At 44.7% G+C, this 16,877-nt stretch overlaps 1 protein-coding gene across 3 annotated transcripts; it reads left to right on the forward strand.

Annotated features, from left to right (window-relative positions):
* Nucleotides 1-67: 67 nt before the first annotated feature.
* Nucleotides 68-10,475, forward strand: MGME1 (mitochondrial genome maintenance exonuclease 1). Of its 3 annotated transcripts, none has more exons than XM_059892475.1 (5): nt 68-1,113; nt 2,025-2,606; nt 5,922-6,141; nt 8,808-8,940; nt 9,288-10,451. In XM_059892475.1, exons 2-5 carry the CDS (start codon nt 2,093-2,095, stop codon nt 9,447-9,449), a joined length of 1,029 nt encoding a protein of 342 aa, XP_059748458.1. In that variant the 5' UTR covers nt 68-1,113; nt 2,025-2,092; the 3' UTR covers nt 9,450-10,451.
* Nucleotides 10,476-16,877: the final 6,402 nt, after the last annotated feature.

Below are 16,877 nucleotides of genomic sequence, written 5' to 3' on the forward strand. Positions count from 1 at the left end.
GGGGGCGACCAGGGATAGGGGCGGGGCATGAGCGCCGCAGTGCTTGCTGGGGCCGCCGTGCCTGGGCGGGGCGTAGCCTGAGGGCAAAGCGCGGGACGGACGAAAGAACCGGTCCGCGGAGACGTTCGCGCGCTGAAGCTAGCGGAGGGGCACCGGCTTCTGAGGTACCTCCCTGCCGGCTGTTCCCTACCGTGATTCTCGCGCGAGGAGTCGCCGCCGGCCTGGTCCTGTGGGGCTCCGCCGAAGCGCGTACATGGCGGCGGGGCCCTACTGACCGCCCCTGGCGATTCAGACCGGTCGGGAGCGCGAGTGCCCAGTCTTGAATGGATCCTAGCGGCGCCCACTGTAGGGGGTGTGAGGGGTTAGATGAGAGCTCTCCCTCCATGCTGCTTTTCAGAAAGTCTGGTTTTCAATCTTATGGTTACCTGGGGAGAAGGGGGGAGGAATAAATGGCAGATTTGGGAGTGACATATTGTTGCTCTTGTTCAGTCGTGCCCGACTCTTTGCGACCCATGGACTGCAGCAGCCGGTGGACTGCAGCACGCCAGACTTCTGTCCTCCACCGTCTTCTGGCGTTTGATCAAATCCATGCCCATCAAGTTGGTGACGTGAGCTTCCCTGGTGGCTCAGACGGTGAAGATAGTGATGCTCTCTCACCGTCTTATCTTCTCTTGCCCCCTTCTTCCTTTGCCTTCAATCTGTCCCAGCATCAGGGTCTTATTGGAAAGACCCAATCTTTCCTTATTGGAAAGACCGCTCTTCACATCAGGTGGCCAAACTATTGGAACTTCAGCAGCAGCCCTTCCAGTGACTATTCAAGGTTGATTTCCTTTAGGATTGACTGGGTTTGATCTCTTGGCTGTCCAAGGGACTCTCAAGAGTCTTCTTCAGCACCACAATTTGAAAGGGTTGTGACACATACCCCACTACTTCTGAAGAAGGAAATGGTAACCCACTCCAGTATTCTTGCCTAGAGAGTCCATGGAGTAGCAAAGAGTCGGACACCACAGCACATATGCAAACAAGGACCTGCTGTAAAGCACAGAAAACTCTACTCGATACTCTGCAGTGGCCCATATGGGATAAGAATCTTAAAAGAGAGGGGATATATGTGTATGTATAACTGACTCACTTTGCTCTACACCTGAAACTAATATAACACTGTAAATCAGCTATACTCCAATAAAAAAAATTTTTTTTCCCCCAGAAATCTGATGTTTAGGCATTAGTGGTTAAACTGCGAAGTGTGACCACCAGGCCTCTCTAGCGTCCTGTCCTGTGTTTCTTTGTATCACACAGAGTTCCCTTCATAGGCGGCAGTTGGCACCATAGTGAGTGTTAGGGACACGTTGTCCCAAGCTGTCTGCTATTTCACATTTAACAAATGCTGGTCCTTCAAAAGTAGTTTTGTACAAATGGTACCAATTCCAAGCTCACCTGCAGTACAAGACAAGAAATTGACTGTTAAGCTGTTGGGAGAAGGAATAGCAACTTTATCTGGAAAGCCAGCAGACCCAGAGGATGGTGGACTAGTGCCCCAAAGAGCCATTTTTCCAGAGTTAGAATTTAGACTCCTTTTATCCTAAAAGAGGAGTGGCATGTCACTGGTTGTTGCACACTTCTTGGTGCAGGAATCCTTTGTTCTTGTAGCTGCCCAGGGAGGTCTGGTCACAATGCTCCTAAAAACCTCAAACAAGACAATTATTTTCTGTTCTGTAACTTTTTATGCTTGGAAATGTGTTAATACCTTTAAAGATCAGAACTCTGAGAATGGGCCCTCCTGTATATTCCAGGCTATAGGCATAACATTCTCCTACAAAAGGTGCAAAGCCCACATTAAGCCCCGGCAGGGAACTAAGGTTAGAATTAAAAGAATAGATCCGATATGGAGTCATTTGTTCTCTGTTTAAAACATGTTGAAAAACTTATTGAATGCAATTTTAAAGAGCAATATCATACCGTTGCAGCTTTCACTTTGATAGTTCAAACATTTAACACATCTAACACCACTTTTTCTTTGATAGGAAAGCAAAAATTAAAAAGGCCTTCAACGTTACAAGTATACCAGAGGGAAGTGAAAAAAAGTCTAAAGATGGAGGTATTTCAGACCATCTGCAGACAGCTTCAGAGTTCAAAGAGGCTTTTTGTAGAAGCAGCCCCCCGTGTTGTTTTCTCCACTTCCTCTTATTTGTGTGGCCGGAAAAAAAGAGTGAACCCTTATGAACAAGTGGACCAGGAAAAATACTCTGATTTGGTCAGGTCTGTCTTGTCGTTCAGAGGCCATGCTCGGACTCCACAGTCTCTGTTCGAGGAAGATGCTTTACTCTACGGACCGGTGAGTAAGAGTAAGGCCCCAAAGCAAGAAGAAGAAGCAGGAGTTCCACAAAACTGGTTTCCTCTGTTCAATCCAGAGAAAAGCATAAAACCAGACCCAGCAAGGGATCCTCCAGTTCCTCTGAAAATCCCTTTGCAAAGGAATGCGATACCAAGCGTGACCCGAGTCCTGCAGCAGACCATGACGTCAGAACAGACTTTCTACCTGGAGAAGTGGAGGCAGCGCATGATTCTGGAACTAGGAGAGGATGGCTTTGCCGAATATACTTCAAGTAATCTTCTCAATCCTGATTCTTAACAGTTATTATGTTTCCCAGAGTAGAAGGCACCCCTATAGCTAAGGAGGAGCTGCTTTCAGATGATAGTATTAACAGCGTTTTTTTATAACTCACTTCATTATCATGACAACCCTATGAAGCACAGATACCATTATCCCCATTTTACAGATAAAGCAGAGATAAATACTTTGACTAAAAGATGTATAAAATTCATTTGTTTTATAAGCTATAGACTTTATTAGAATTTCCTGTTTTATTTTTTTTTTAATGGAATAGTCGATCATCACATAATGGAGTTCTAGTTGTTGCTAGGCTTTCTGTTCAGAATCTAGTAAATGCCCCTTTGGTCTGCTTATCAGCAGTGACTGACTCATAAATTTAAAGACGCAATAAGTCAGAATGTGTGATCTGTATTTAGATCTTAGTAAACTGAGGTAGATGTTCAGAGCCTGCAACTCCTGTCCTAACTCACTAACTTGAACAACCAAGGAGAATAGCTTTTGTAAAACAGATTCCACCCAAAAGCAAGATGAAAGAAGAGAACGTTAGTACAGGTGAATTCGTTGCTCCCCAGCAGGATCACCGTTGTTAAAGCTAAGTTTGCACTGAGCATCCTTTAGTCCGCACTTCCCAGAGTGCAGGACATGCACCCATACTGGTCCAGAAGCACTTTAATTTTTAATACAGGAGTAATACTTATTTTGAGGCATCTTAGAACAAAGATATGTGTATGCATAACACATTAAACTTGTGGTCATATGTGTTTTAAAGGAAAAATGTTAAGTATTTAGGTGGCGTTTGGATATGGCGAAAATGGTCAAGTGCTATATAAATTCCTCAGCTGCCTCAGCCAAGGACTGCATGCTGGGGCTGACTACCTTCTTAACGTGGTTAATTAGTAACAACAACCAAATTTCTCAGCCTGTTAAACAAGCAGCATTTTAAAAAAATATTTTAATGGCATTTTAAGTTTTTTATCTGAAACACTAGAATTTAAAATGGACATTGTTTCCTATGGAAAGTTTTGTTTTGTTTTATTCTCTTTAAACCAGAAACAGCTTGTGGGAATCTAAGAAACCTGCTGGGATGTTTCGTACCTAGGTCTGTAGCTCTTGGCGCAAAGGAAGGAAGTACTTTGCTGGCTCTTTGATAAAGGAGACAAGTTGTTTGGTTTGAGCCACCCCGATATCCCAGGCAGAAAGAAAACTGGTTGACTCCATGAAGTCAACTTTATAGATCTAGATTACTATGATATGATTTCTCCATCAATTTAGGATCAACCTTAAACAGGCAGAATGAATTTTTTTTTTTAATAATGGGGCAGTCACATACAGATTCATGTCATGGCCCAAAATAAAGAAGAAAGAAAAAGAGCAGGAAGGGACGCCCCTGGCAGTCTAGTGGCTCCACTGCAGCAGCGCTAGTTCATCCCTGGTCAGGGAACTAAGACGCCACATGCTGTACAGTGTGACCAAAAAAAGACCCAGAACATGGGGCCATTTTCCCAAGCACCAATTTACCTTTTGAAGATTGCAGAGGATAAGAAAGTCTGACTTTGATTTATACTTGTGTTGATCCTAGTGGGAAAGCTGGGGTTTATTTTTTCCGTTTTTTTTGTTTTTGTTTTGTTTTGCTACATTGAATATTTGTTAATTCTAAAATACCCATGCTTGTCAGTTAGAATATAGGAGATTCATGATTTTTTTGTTGTTAATATAAGACTTGAAAACACTGCACTTTTATTCCTTCAATTTATTCAAGGAACACTCCAACTTAATTGCTATCTGCAATAATGCTTAAATCTTTTAAAATTTATTTTCACAAGTTGAATCATGTTTAATGTTCTTAGCTTTACCATCCTAAGGGATCCTGTAACCCAGATCCTCATGTTTGTTGCCTTGCACCTTACATGTGAAGAGCTCGCCAGGGGTGAAGACTGCACTGGAGAGTGGGTTGTCTCTTAGCTTGGCTCTTGATAAAGCCGTTTTTCTCCTTCCTGTTTTTAACATGTTTGTGTTCTGCTTCATTAAAGCTAATCTGTAGATGAAAACTACACTTCTTTTCCCTGGGTTTTAATTCCATAAGTCTTAAACATGTGTAGGCCTTTTATGTAATAAGTCCAATTAAGCCAGGTAAATTTGGAGTGGAATAACTTAGGTCCTCAGTTGAATTTCACTTCACTTTCTAAGTTGTGTCCCCAGAGCAATTCCATTTTTTGCCAGTAATAGAACTGACCTTTCAAAATCTTTGTAAAAACAACTTGGCAAAGGTACTATGGTTCGACATTGCCTCATTAGCTGAGATGACTCCCCATTTTCTGTGGGTGTGTCTCCAAGCACGTCTGTTTCCTCCTCTGTTTCTGTGTGTCACGCTACCTGATGGCCCCTGAGTTTTCTTCTTGCTCTACTGGGTGATGGGCTGGAGTGAGCATGGACTCTGAGGCCAGGCCCATGCAGCTTTTTGCTTTGGGAAGTTTAATAGCCACTGCCTGGGCCTCATTAAAATGGGGGTGAAGAGCCTTACCTTGCCAGGTTGCTGTGTTTGAAAGTTAAGTTTGAAAGTGCCAAACTTAGTGCTTAGCGTAGCAACACCCTTAATCAAGAGTCTTTCCTCCCTTAATCAAGAGTCAAGTGAATATATATCTCGCACTTGTTGAATATGTTTGTGTCCTCTTTTCTTAACTTAAAAGTGTATGAGGAAAAAAAAACGAGGACAGAGCCACTATCTCAGGCTGCTCTCGTCCTAAAAGCAAGCGCAGGTGCAGAATGTCATGTTTTCCTCCCCTCCCCCAAGCCCCACAACGTTAATCCCTGCATGCCTTGATTTTCATGCCTTTCCTGTCACTAAGCCTATTGGTAAAGGACGCTTCCACCAGTGTTCATAAGTCAGATTTGGTTGTAAAAAGAACCATAAACAAGTGCAGTTCTCTAAATGTCTAACAACTGTCACAGCTGGTTAACTTACTGGTTACCTACATTAAATGAATTCTAAAATTCACAGTGCTTTGTGAATTCACTAGGTATGGTCCTGCAGCCCCCAAATCTTCAATTCTAGCTTTGGCCTAATTCTACTAGAAATGCTTCATTTTAATCCATTGTATTATCTAAGCTCTTCTAGTCCCTTTTGTTCTCAAAGTGCGTTCTTAGGTTTCACAGGAGGCCGAAATACGGTTTCTTAGAGGTTATCACTTAAAGGAAATTCATGTGATTTTTAATTTCACTCTTTAGAGTCTTATAGAGTATTTGTTCTTTAGTACTAGCTTTGTTTGGGGTATTTTTTGTTGTCCCTTTCTTCTGATTTTCTTTTCAGACATGTTTTTACAAGGGAAGCAGTTTCATGAAGCCTTGGAAAGCATACTTTCACCCCAGGGGAACTTAAAAGAAAGAGATGAAAGTCTCCTTGAATCTGGCTACATCCAAAGTGTGCAGCATGTTTTGAAAGACATCAGTGGAGTGCGGGCCCTGGAAAGTGCGGTTAAACATGAGACCTTACAGTATGTGGGTCTGCTGGACTGTGTGGCTGATTATCAGTAAGTATATTTGATTTTTCACGTCAAGTGTGGAGGTGAGTTAATTCTGGGTGGACGCATGGTTCCCATCCAGCACTAGTTTTTCCTCTCAACTCCTGCTTCAAGGTAGAGCCTGTGCTAAGTCACATCAGGTGAGAGCCACATCATCCTTGTCAATCTAAGTGCCCAAGTCAGGGTGTTTGGCAGAGGAAAGATGTAACTGTCCAGTATGGCTAGGATGGCCTGTTTTCCAGCATGTCCGCCCGCCCCCCACCCTCAGGCAAGGTACCAGCCATAAGATCCAATCTGATTCCTGCATTGTTTTTCCTGTTTCTCTAAAAATGACACCTTGGTCTATTGGCCCTGAAAATCAACTTTCTTCAAGGCTTCCATGCAGTGTTTGACATGCATAGGAACACTGAGCTCACTAAAACTTCCTGTGATCTTTAAATTGCTGCTGTTACTGTTTTCCCCACTTACTCCAGATTTCAAGGGTAGATATAATCTGCAGATATCCATATTCCCCAAAAAAGCATGTGAGCAATAAAGACGGTGGGGGCAAAATCTGTTAGTGTAACCTTTGGAACTCTGGTTAAAAGATACTGGGCTCTGGAGACATGCTGCCTGAGTTTGGTTTCTGGGTTTTCTTCTTAACTTTGGGCTACTTACTTAGCTTCTCTGTACCTTCATTTGTTCATCTGTAAAATAGGACAAATAATAGTACCTACCTCACAGGTTTGTTACAGAGGTTAAATGAGACATTCCTGGTACAGTACTTAAAATGTATACTATCTGTTCAGAAAGTGTTAGCCTTGTTATTTTGACCCTCTTCTGTATTTTTAACTGCTGTTTAGTATGAATGAACTGTATCCACTTCCATATTGGGAGCTCTCAGGTTATTTCTAGAGTTTCACAGTTACAAACTGTAGCAGTAACCAGGTCTCCTTGTGTTCTGTCTGGACAGTTTTTTTCAGCAGGTGCACAGGTTCATTGGTTTGTTTTGGTGAGCAACCTATGAGATATGAGCAAATCCAGTCGATCTGAAGTAGGCCTGGGCACGAATAGTTCTTAAATTCTCCAGGCACTTGTCACTTGCACCCGGGATATCAAACCATTGCTCTGTGGTACAGACCTGAAAGGGAAATTGCGGGGTCACAGGGAACGGGTGTTTTAACACTGTGTCTCATCATTCCAGTCTGCGTTTCAAAATAAATTAGGCTAAGCACCTTTTCATTTGTTAAAGAGCTATTTGTGGACTGTCCTACTGCAATTTTAATTTGGGTTTATACTATTAAGATTTTTTTTCCATAATATTAAGTTCTATAAGTTATAGTACATTTCTGGAAACTGGTACATGGCAGAAGTCGATACTGTAGGATATTTTGATTTTATCGAGAGAACTGGGAATGGCAGCCCCCTGGGGATGCTAGGGCCTCTCTTCGTTTGCAGAGATTGTCAAGCTTTACAGAATGGAAAACAGTTCCAAAGATGATGTGTTACCTCTACATCTGCACCATCCAGTAGGGCAGCAGTGGGCCCTATGGGCCACTAAGCACTTGACTGGGGCTGGGCCAAACTGACGTGCGCTGTAAATACACAAACTAGATTTCAGGGAGTTTGCACAAAAAACAATGTAAAATATCTCACTAACAACTTTTTAATGTTAATTATATACTGAAATGATCATATTTTGGATATATTGGGTTAAATAAAATGTTAAGATTTTACCTGTTTCTTTTTGGATGTAACTACTGGAAAATTTTAAATGGTGTGTATAGCTCACATTTTCTTTCTTTTAGATAGCGCTCCTCTAGCCTGGTTTTATAAATACCTTGCATAGGTTCTAACTCCAGGGCTATGTTAACAGGAGGATCTCCCTCTGAACAGCTGGTTTTGAACCTGAAGTCAAGGCAGAGCAGTAAGAGTGCTTGAGGGTCACTGGTTCTCAACCCATCCGCCTTGCAGTCCTTTTGACACGTGCGGTTGGCAAGTGTAAAACCCTACCAGGATAGGGGAGAGGAAGGAATGTACTAGTTATTTTACTAAAAAAAATGTGGCAGGACTTTTTCTTTTCCCTAAGATCCCTAATAGAAAGTAATATATCCCTGCCCTGTGTGTAAACTTCTAGGACAGGAACCAGGTCTTCTCATTTGAATTTCTACATATTGCTGGTACCTTTTAAGTGTTGATGGACTTGAGCTCCAGGTTTGCTTTCTGAGGCGCCATGATGCTTGGTCCCTTACAATGGGGACTTTGCTGCTGGTCTGTTGTGGTTCATTCTGATAGACATTTGAAGCAAAATCAACTAAGATAATAGCAGATGTAGTTTCAATTCCCTTGTCAACTATTAAACTGTGGAGGTCCAAAGAGAAGCCTAGAAAGTTTAGAGGCTTTCTCTGGGGAGACTTTCCCAGTCCTGGCCCTGGGCCCTCACTGCAGCCCTGTGGTCAACCCCTTCACACCTCGTCACTGACCTGAATGAGGGGCTCAATACCTCTTCAGTTCCAAGGAAAGCTCAAGAGGGCTGTCTGCTTGGAACTGGGGGCAATGGAAGCCATAGTCATTGCGTGACAAGCAGCAAACTATAGTAAGAACAGGGTTAACCTAACAGAGTCTCAGTTTGAGCTGTCACCTTCAAGGGCAGTTTGAGCTGTCACCTTCAAGGGCTTCCTTTGGTTTCTCTCTAGGGGCAAGCTTTGTGTGATTGATTGGAAGACATCAGAGAAGCCAAAGCCTTTCATCCGAAACACATTTGACAACCCACTACAAGTCGTGGCGTATGTCGGTGCCGTGAACCATGACGCCAACTACAGCTTTCAGGTCAGGATGCAGAGCCTGGCTTGCTTCAGGCTTTGCCCATGCCAGGCCATAGCGCCTTCAAGTTCTGTCCTGTGTGTATCTGACCTCTTCCTCTGTTCTGTCCTTCTGCACTTCACAGAGCACTTTCCCCACTTCCTGGGCTTTTTGTTGTTAATAGTTCTTCAATGATCACAGCGGGTTCTTTATGTTCATCTTTCTGTTCTTGTGTATCATCAGCCCATCTTAGAAACTGAGGCGGGAGCTCTCACTGCTGATTGTTTTGTTCTGGGCTTGCCCTGGAGTGAGAAGGGAGCGAGCCTCAGTCCTGGTGCCGCTGCAAACTCTGGAATCGCCCTGCTCTTTCCTAGGTTCAGTGTGGCTTGATCGTGGTGGCCTACAAAAACGGGTCCCCTGCCCACCCACATTTCATGGACGCCGAGCTCTGCTCCCAGTACTGGGCAAAGTGGCTTCTTCGACTGGAAGAATATACAAAGAAGGAAAAGAACCAGAATATCCAGAAACTAGATTAGGGGCAGGAAGCCTCATGGGAACAGGAAGCGCTTGTTCACAGTCGGGAAGTTGGGTCGCTGTTTGCTGTGATCTGAGATCAGGTGCCATAGGGTCTGAGAGCTGCATCAACACAGGCGCAACCAGTAACTTGGTGGAATTACTGCAACCAAAAAGGTGAAGCCAGAAAAGTTAAATTCAAAGAATCGGACTCGTGCCCATAAAAGACCAGCTCCGCTACCTCTGGCTGGCATTTCCCTGGATAAGGGGCAGGCAGCACTGGACTGGCACAGTGTTGGTGACTCTCAGACCTTCTGTGTCCAGGGCAGGACGTTCAGTCTTCACACTGAGACATTCAGGGCGGTGAGGTTTAGTGTGCCAAGCGCTTCCCTGGGGCACACCGCGGGGATGGGGCCACACACCCCCGGGATGTGTATGCAGTGAGAATTCCTATCAGCTAACTGCTTCTGCCAGTGGAGGTTCCTAAATCATGCCTTAGGTTTTGGGGTTCCCTGTATTTCATACGAGGAAGAAAGGATCCATTTACCATTTTTAAAGAATAAACGTGATCTCTTAGCCTCCAGTAAACATTGCTCTCTGGAAAGATGGTGCACACTCCCCATATCGTTGCATTGCCCCTTGGCCTTCCTCCAGGTAATTCTTAGAAGCGGCTGGGCCCTCTCTGACAACCGTACTTCTGGGTATTTTGGTAGCTATCTTCTGGTTTGAGTCAAGGAACTGTGTACATGGACAAAATTGTTTATGGAATTTTCCAGCTACAGGGAATAATAATGACATGTTTTGGTTTTTTTTTTTCCCCCTGTAATCAGTGATAAAATTGATTAGTAGTCACTGGGTTTGGGAAACCTAAATAAACACCCACTACCACCCTGAGGGATGGCTCCCTGTTTCATAGAGTAGGTTAGCACTTAAGTTACAGTTGCTATCTTAAAATAGTAGGTGCTACAGTCATTTTTTGCTTTCATTAGCCATTAATTATAAGAAATAAAAGATGAAGTAAAGGCTTTTGGTTTTGCTTTTTATTTAAATGTGTGCATTTACAGGGTGATTTCACAAACCTGGAATTGTTTAGATTTTGTTTGTAAATTCAGAATCTTAACCCATCTTAATCTTGACCCGGTAGCTTTGGGGTGTGTTACACGCATATGCACACACGGTCACCTCACAGGGAAAGTGAGCTTTGAGTGGGGCGGAGGATTGAGGGAGACTTTGTGATGACTCCCCACACCTCTCATGCTTTTCAAACAGCCTAGTGAGTGAGTGAGTGAAACTTGCTCAGTCGTGTCCAACTCTGCGACCCCATGGACTATAGAATCCATGGAATTCTCCAGGCCAGAATACTGGAGTGGATAGCCTTTCCCTTCACCAGGGGATCTTCCCAACGCAGGGATCAAACCCAGGTCTCCCACATTGCAGACAGATTCTTTACCAGCTGAGCCACAAAGGAAGCCTCTTAAGCAGCCTGTATTCCTGTAATTTCTGAAGTCAGGAATCATGTGAGACTATTTGGAGTGTCCCAGATGGTGTGGCCCCAGCCCCACCAAGCACCACCTTGGAGTTCAGAAGCCCAGACCCAGCAAGTTCTCTCTGGTGAAGATAGTCACACCCTGGACCTGTCATTCTGCACCCTGAGCTAGTTCAGTTCAGTCCCAAGCTAGTTCAGTTCAATCACTCAGCCATGTCTGAATCTTTGTGACCCCATGGACTGTAGCACGCCAGGCCTCCCTGTCCATCACCAACTCCCAGAGTTTACTCAAACTCATGTCCATTGGGACATGATGCCATCCAACCATGTCATCCTCTCTTGTCCCCTTCTCCCGCCTTCAATCTTTCCCAGCATCAGGGTCTTTTCCACTAAATCAGCTCTTCACCTCGGGTGGCCCAAGTACTGGAGTTTCAGTTTCAGCATCAGTCCTTCCAATGAATATTCAGGACTGATTTCCTTTTGGATGGACTGGTTTGATCTCCTTGCTATCTAAGGGACCCTCAAGAGTCTTCTCCAACACCACAGTTCAAAAGCATCAGTTCTGTAGCGCTCAGCTTTCTTTATGGTCCAACTCTCACATCCATACATGACTACTGGAAAAACCATAGATTTGACTATATGGAACTTTGTTGGTAAAGTAATGTCTCTGCTTTTTAATACGCTGTCTAGGTTGACCGTAGCTTTTCTTCCAGGGAGCAAGTGTCTTAATTTCATGGCTGCAGTCACTGTTTGGAGTGATTTTGGAGCCCAAGAAAATAAAAGTCTGTCACCGTTTCCATTGTTTCCCCATCTATTTGCCATGAAGTGATGGAACCAGATGCCATGGTCTTAGTGTTTTGAATGTTGAGTTTTAAGCCAGCTTTTTTACTCTTCTCTTTCATCAGGAGGCTCTTTAGTTCCTCTTTGCTTTCTGCCATAAGAGTGGTGTCATCTGCATATCTGGGGTTACTGATACTCCCCCTGCAATCCTGATTCCAGCTTGTGCTACATCCAGTCCAGCATTTCACATGATGTACTCTGCATATAAGTTAAATAAGCAGGGTGATAACATACAGCCTTGACGTATTCCTTTCTCAATTTGGAACCAGTTCGTTGTTCCATGTCCGGTTCTACCTGTTGCTTCTCGATCTGCATACAGATTTCTCAGGAGGCAGGTAAGGTGGTTTGGTAGCCCCATCTCTTGAAGAATTCTCCACAGTTTGTTGAGATCCATACAGTCAAAGGCTTTAGCATAGTCAATGAAGCAGAAGTAGATGTTTTTCTGGAGCTCTCTTGCTTTTTCTATGATCCAGTGGATGTTGGCAATTTGCTCCCAAGCTAAGGCGGTGCCAATTGTGCCATGAAGGACCCTCAATCTGCCCAGGAAGCCCTGCTGGGAGCGAGGACAATTACAGCCTCCCTGCAGCCCCCACCCCTCAGCCTCCCCAGTGATGGATGCTCAGCCCTGGGGGTGCAGGGGGGTCAAGCGAAAAGCAGTTTCACTGCTGAGGCTCAGAAGAGCACATCTAAAGGAGCCACAGCTTTTCAAGAGTCGCCGTGGCTGTTACCGGTGTCTGGATTCCTCCTGCTCCCGTATGTGATGCGGTGTATTAACCTCCAGTGAAGTGAAACAGGACTTGCAGCAAGGAGAGAGTCTAATTGAGGATAATTCAAACATTTTGAAAAGGAGGTACAGATGCCTCTCCTGAGACTTCCTCACAAAAGTGCGGAACAGCCAAACTGCCCTGAGCTTTGAGAGCATCCGGTAGATGCAAAGCTATCTGCTCAAAAACTATTCCCCTTTTTCATCTGCAATCTTACACTTTTTTTTTTTTTTGGCGTGTGGCTTGTGGAATCTTAGTTCCCTGACCAGGGATTGAACCCGAGCCCCGGCACTGAAAGTGCAGAATCCTAACCACTGGACTGCTGGGAAACTCCCTACACCTTATTATTATTAATGCATTTAGCAGCTAGCAAAAGCTCCATGGTGGCACTGAAAGCCAAATTTCAATTTTTTCCCCCTCAGACTTGGATTCTTGCTCAGAGCCATTAGCCCCCATTAATCTGGGACCATTAACCTCTATAAACCTCTTCCAGTTCTAGGAAAGCTTGTCAACAAAATCCAACATAACGATTTTCGTAAGCATTCACCCTAGTGAATACAGGAAGCAAGTTAGTCCTAAGTCATTGTGTTTCTAGGTAACCCATTTGCATGGAGAATCCCACGGACAGAGGAGCCTGGCGGGCTATACTCCATGGGGTCACAAAGAGTCGGACACGACTGAGAGCACATAAAGTCATTCTTACTTAATTTGCCTACAGGCTTTAGAAGGAGTTGGAGGGGATAATTTGTTTTAATCACTGATCTTTCCACCTGAGCAATTATACATTTGATTATAACCTACCCTACCCTCCTCCTACACACAAAAACCAAAGCAAGGTAGGTTGGACCTTTTATGTTTAAAGAAACACCTTAGTCGTTTGGAGTTGGTGCCTAAGGAGAAACACTGTCTTAAACCAATCAGTTACTAAGTAAAAGACAGAAGTGACTCTCCTGGGTTCCCACCACCTCCTTCCTTTCCTTCCAGGTTAACAAGATGTCCTGGCTGGCATCTAACCGCTCAACTTGAAAACTATTTACACTAAAGAGAATTTCTAGGGAGACCACCTTATGTGAGCAAAGGCTTCCCTGGTGCCTTGACAATCACAGCTGTCAGGTTTAAGAAATGCATTTGTGAAGATCAATCATAAAACGCTATTCGGAGTTAGAGTGGGATTTGAGATTTTCCTTTTTGCTCAAGAGGTTTAGGGAGGGAGATGGGGAGATGGAGAGAAAAAAATAATAGGCATTACACATAAAAGCTCTTCTCCCTAATCCTGTTTCCCTCTCCCTTGAGGTGTGTGTGTGCCTGTTAAGTCACTTTAGTTGTGTCTGACTCTTTGCAACCCCATGGACTGTAGCCTACCAGGCTCCTCTGTCCAAGGGACTCTTCAGGCAAGAATATCGGAATGGGTAGTCATTCCCTTCTCCAGGGGATCTTCCTGACCCAGGGATAGAACTCGGGTCTCTGGCATTGCAGGTAGATTCTTTAACCATCTGAGCCACCAGGGAAGCCTCCCTTGAAATAAACACCACTATAAATTTGGTGCATTCTCTTTCTAGCATGTCCTTTTACAGTCTTTAAACTTAACACCTGTGCTGGTCTCCATGCATAACAGACAGTTCTGCTTTCTGTGTTGGTTTCTACCTCTGTCTCAACACGAGTCTCAAGACCATCCAGGTTGACCCCTAAATCCAGCGCAGGGCCCCCAGCCACTCTGCATGTCCCCTCCTACTTGACAGTCTCACCCGTGAGCTGTTAGACTGTTCTTTCCCACCAACAGCGCTGCAGTGAGCACACCCACGTGTGCCTGTTCACAGGACACGCAAGGCACATGCAGTGCAGTGGAAGCAGATGTGGATCTTGGCCCTGCCACTTACCAGCTCTGTGACCTTGGGCAAGTTACCTGACCTCTCTGTGGCTGACTTCCTCATTTGTAAGTTGATGGGAAATGAGAGCATTTCTTTGAGCTGTGCAGATTAAATGTGGCTGCGTACCTGGCACACGACAGGAACCAGTACCTGTTGGCCATCCTCATCTTCATCAAAATGAGGCCTGCCGTGTCCACCAGGTCCCCATCGTGCCCGGTGTGAGCGTCACTGCCCAGTCCCCCCACCACTGTGACTTCAGCTCCTGCTTCCACCATGCTAAGTCTTTTCAGTCGTATCCAACTCATGGCGACCCCATGGACTGTAGCCCTCCAGGCTCCTCTGTCCATGGGATTCTCCAGGCAAGAATACTGGAGTGGGTTGCCATTTCCTGCTCCAGGGATCTGCCCAACCCAAGGATCAAACCCTCGGCTCTTAATGTCTCCTGCATTGGCAGGCAGATTCTTTACCACTAGCGCCACCTGTGAAGCCCTTCCCGCTCCCACCAGTGCTGCTGAAATATCCTGCTTTCCTGCATCTTCACTATTAAGAGCGTGTAACATGCCAACATGATGGGGTGAAATTTTTTACTTTATAGCTTCAAAAGCATTATTGCTTGAATTGTTGTTTGTGTCGCTAAGTCGTGTCCGACTGCAACCCCAATAAATGTAGCCCTCCAGCTCCTCTAAAATCTGTGTTAAAACAGGCCTGCCACCTAGTGGTGGGAGAAGATGGCCTGCAGTTAGGGCAAGAAGCCCACTTACGGGTGGACCCACGTGTACCTCATTGGGCATTTCAGTCATTCACACACATCTGAACTGAAGCAAACCACATGAGAGTTCTCTTCTCTTCTTCCCATTTGAGGCAGCTTGTGATTCCTCATTTTTTCTGATACGACAGCGTGGAGACCTGGCTGCCCAGTTGTGGGCAGCCTCTTCCAGCCAATGACTGGGTCCCTGGCTCACAAGAGCAGTGGGGTAGATAGGAACAAAGCTGTTTACAGAACGCCGGTTTCTGAGGCTCCAGCCGGGGAGGCTTTCCCTGAGCAAACATCGTCCCATGCGGGGAGGTTCAGGAGCAGGTAGTCATCAGGGCTGTGCTGAAAAACTGCCTCCTGGGGCTGATCTGAGCCCAACATCCTTCTAAACCAAGGCCTTGGACAGTCTGCTGTGAAGACTTCTAAGATCACAGCTGAGAAAGATGAGTGCACGAAAATGTTCAGTCGCTAAGTCAGGTCCAGCTTTTTGCGACCCCATGGGCTGCAGCATGCCAGGCTTCTCTGTCCATCACTGACTCCCTGAGTTTCCTCAAACTCATGTCCGTTAAGTTGATGAAGCCATCCAACCATCTCATCCTCTCTCACCCCCTTCTCTTGCCCTCAGTTTTCCCCAGCATCAGGATCTTTGCCAATGAGTAAGTTCTTCGCATCAGGTGGCCAAAGTATTGGAGCTTCAGTTTTAGCATCAGTCTTTCCAATGAATAATCAGGGTTGATTTCCTTTAGGATTAACTAGTTGGATCTTCTTGCAGTCCAAGGGACTCTCAAGAGTCTTTTCTGACACCACAGTTCAAAAGCATCAATTTTTAGATGCTCAGCTTTCTTTATGTTCCAACTCTCACATCCACACATGACTACTGGAAAAACCATAGCTTTGACTAGATGGACCTTTGTCATCAAAGTGATGTCTCTGCTTTTTAAAACACTGTCCAGGTTTGACATAGCTATTCTTCCAAGGAGCAAGCGTCTTTTAATTTTGTGGCTGCAGTCACTGTCTGCACTGATTTTGGAGCCCAAGAAAATGAAATCTGACACTTTGCAACATGAAAATATTAATCCATACTAATCAAGGTTAGCAATACATATTAAAAGATCTCTCAAAAAATGTTCCATGAACGATAGGGTGTTAAAAAGCAATGAGTGGGACTTCTCTGGTGGCACAGTGGATAAGAATCCACCTGCCAATGCAGGGGACGTGAGTTCAATCCCTGGTCCCAGAAGATTCCACATGCCACAGAGCAGCTAAGCCTGTGCGCCACAACTATTGAGCCTGTGCTCTGAAACCTGGGAGCCCCAACAACTGAAGCCCATGTGCCCTAGAGCCCATGCTCAGCAACACGCAAAGCCACCGCAATGAGAAGCCCTCTCAGCGCAACTAGAGAAAGACCGCACAAAGCATTGAAGACCCAGCACAGCCAAAAATAAATAAAAATATTTTTTGTTAAAACAATGATTAACATAACACTGTAAAGAAACTGTACTCCAATAAAATTTTTTAATTAATTAAATGATTTCCACACTAAAAAAAAAAAAGCAATGATGCTGAGATGTCATATAACATGTCTGTAAGTCAGGACTGTCACTAAATGAATGGGATAGGAAACAATAAGAAAACAGTCTAAACAACAAGCAAAGGTCAATTGTGATTGGAAACATCCATTCAGGCCAGTCCCGTCTATGGCATGGGCTCCCGCACCTCTGAGCTGTTGTTTGCACCAA

The sequence above is a fragment of the Bos taurus genome, chromosome 13 (assembly GCF_002263795.3).
Source record: "Bos taurus isolate L1 Dominette 01449 registration number 42190680 breed Hereford chromosome 13, ARS-UCD2.0, whole genome shotgun sequence".
NCBI lineage: Eukaryota > Metazoa > Chordata > Mammalia > Artiodactyla > Bovidae > Bos > Bos taurus.

What these genes read in the sequence shown, in the direction of transcription:
- MGME1 (XM_059892475.1), top strand. Translation starts at nt 2,093, where the DNA reads ATGGAGGTATTTCAGACCATCTGCAGACAGCTTCAGAGTTCAAAGAGG. An exon ending in CTTTGCCGAATATACTTCAA is followed by an intron (nt 2,607 to 5,921) that starts GTAATCTTCTCA and finishes TTTTCTTTTCAG; the next exon opens with ACATGTTTTTACAAGGGAAG. An exon ending in ACGCCAACTACAGCTTTCAG is followed by an intron (nt 8,941 to 9,287) that starts GTCAGGATGCAG and finishes GCTCTTTCCTAG; the next exon opens with GTTCAGTGTGGCTTGATCGT.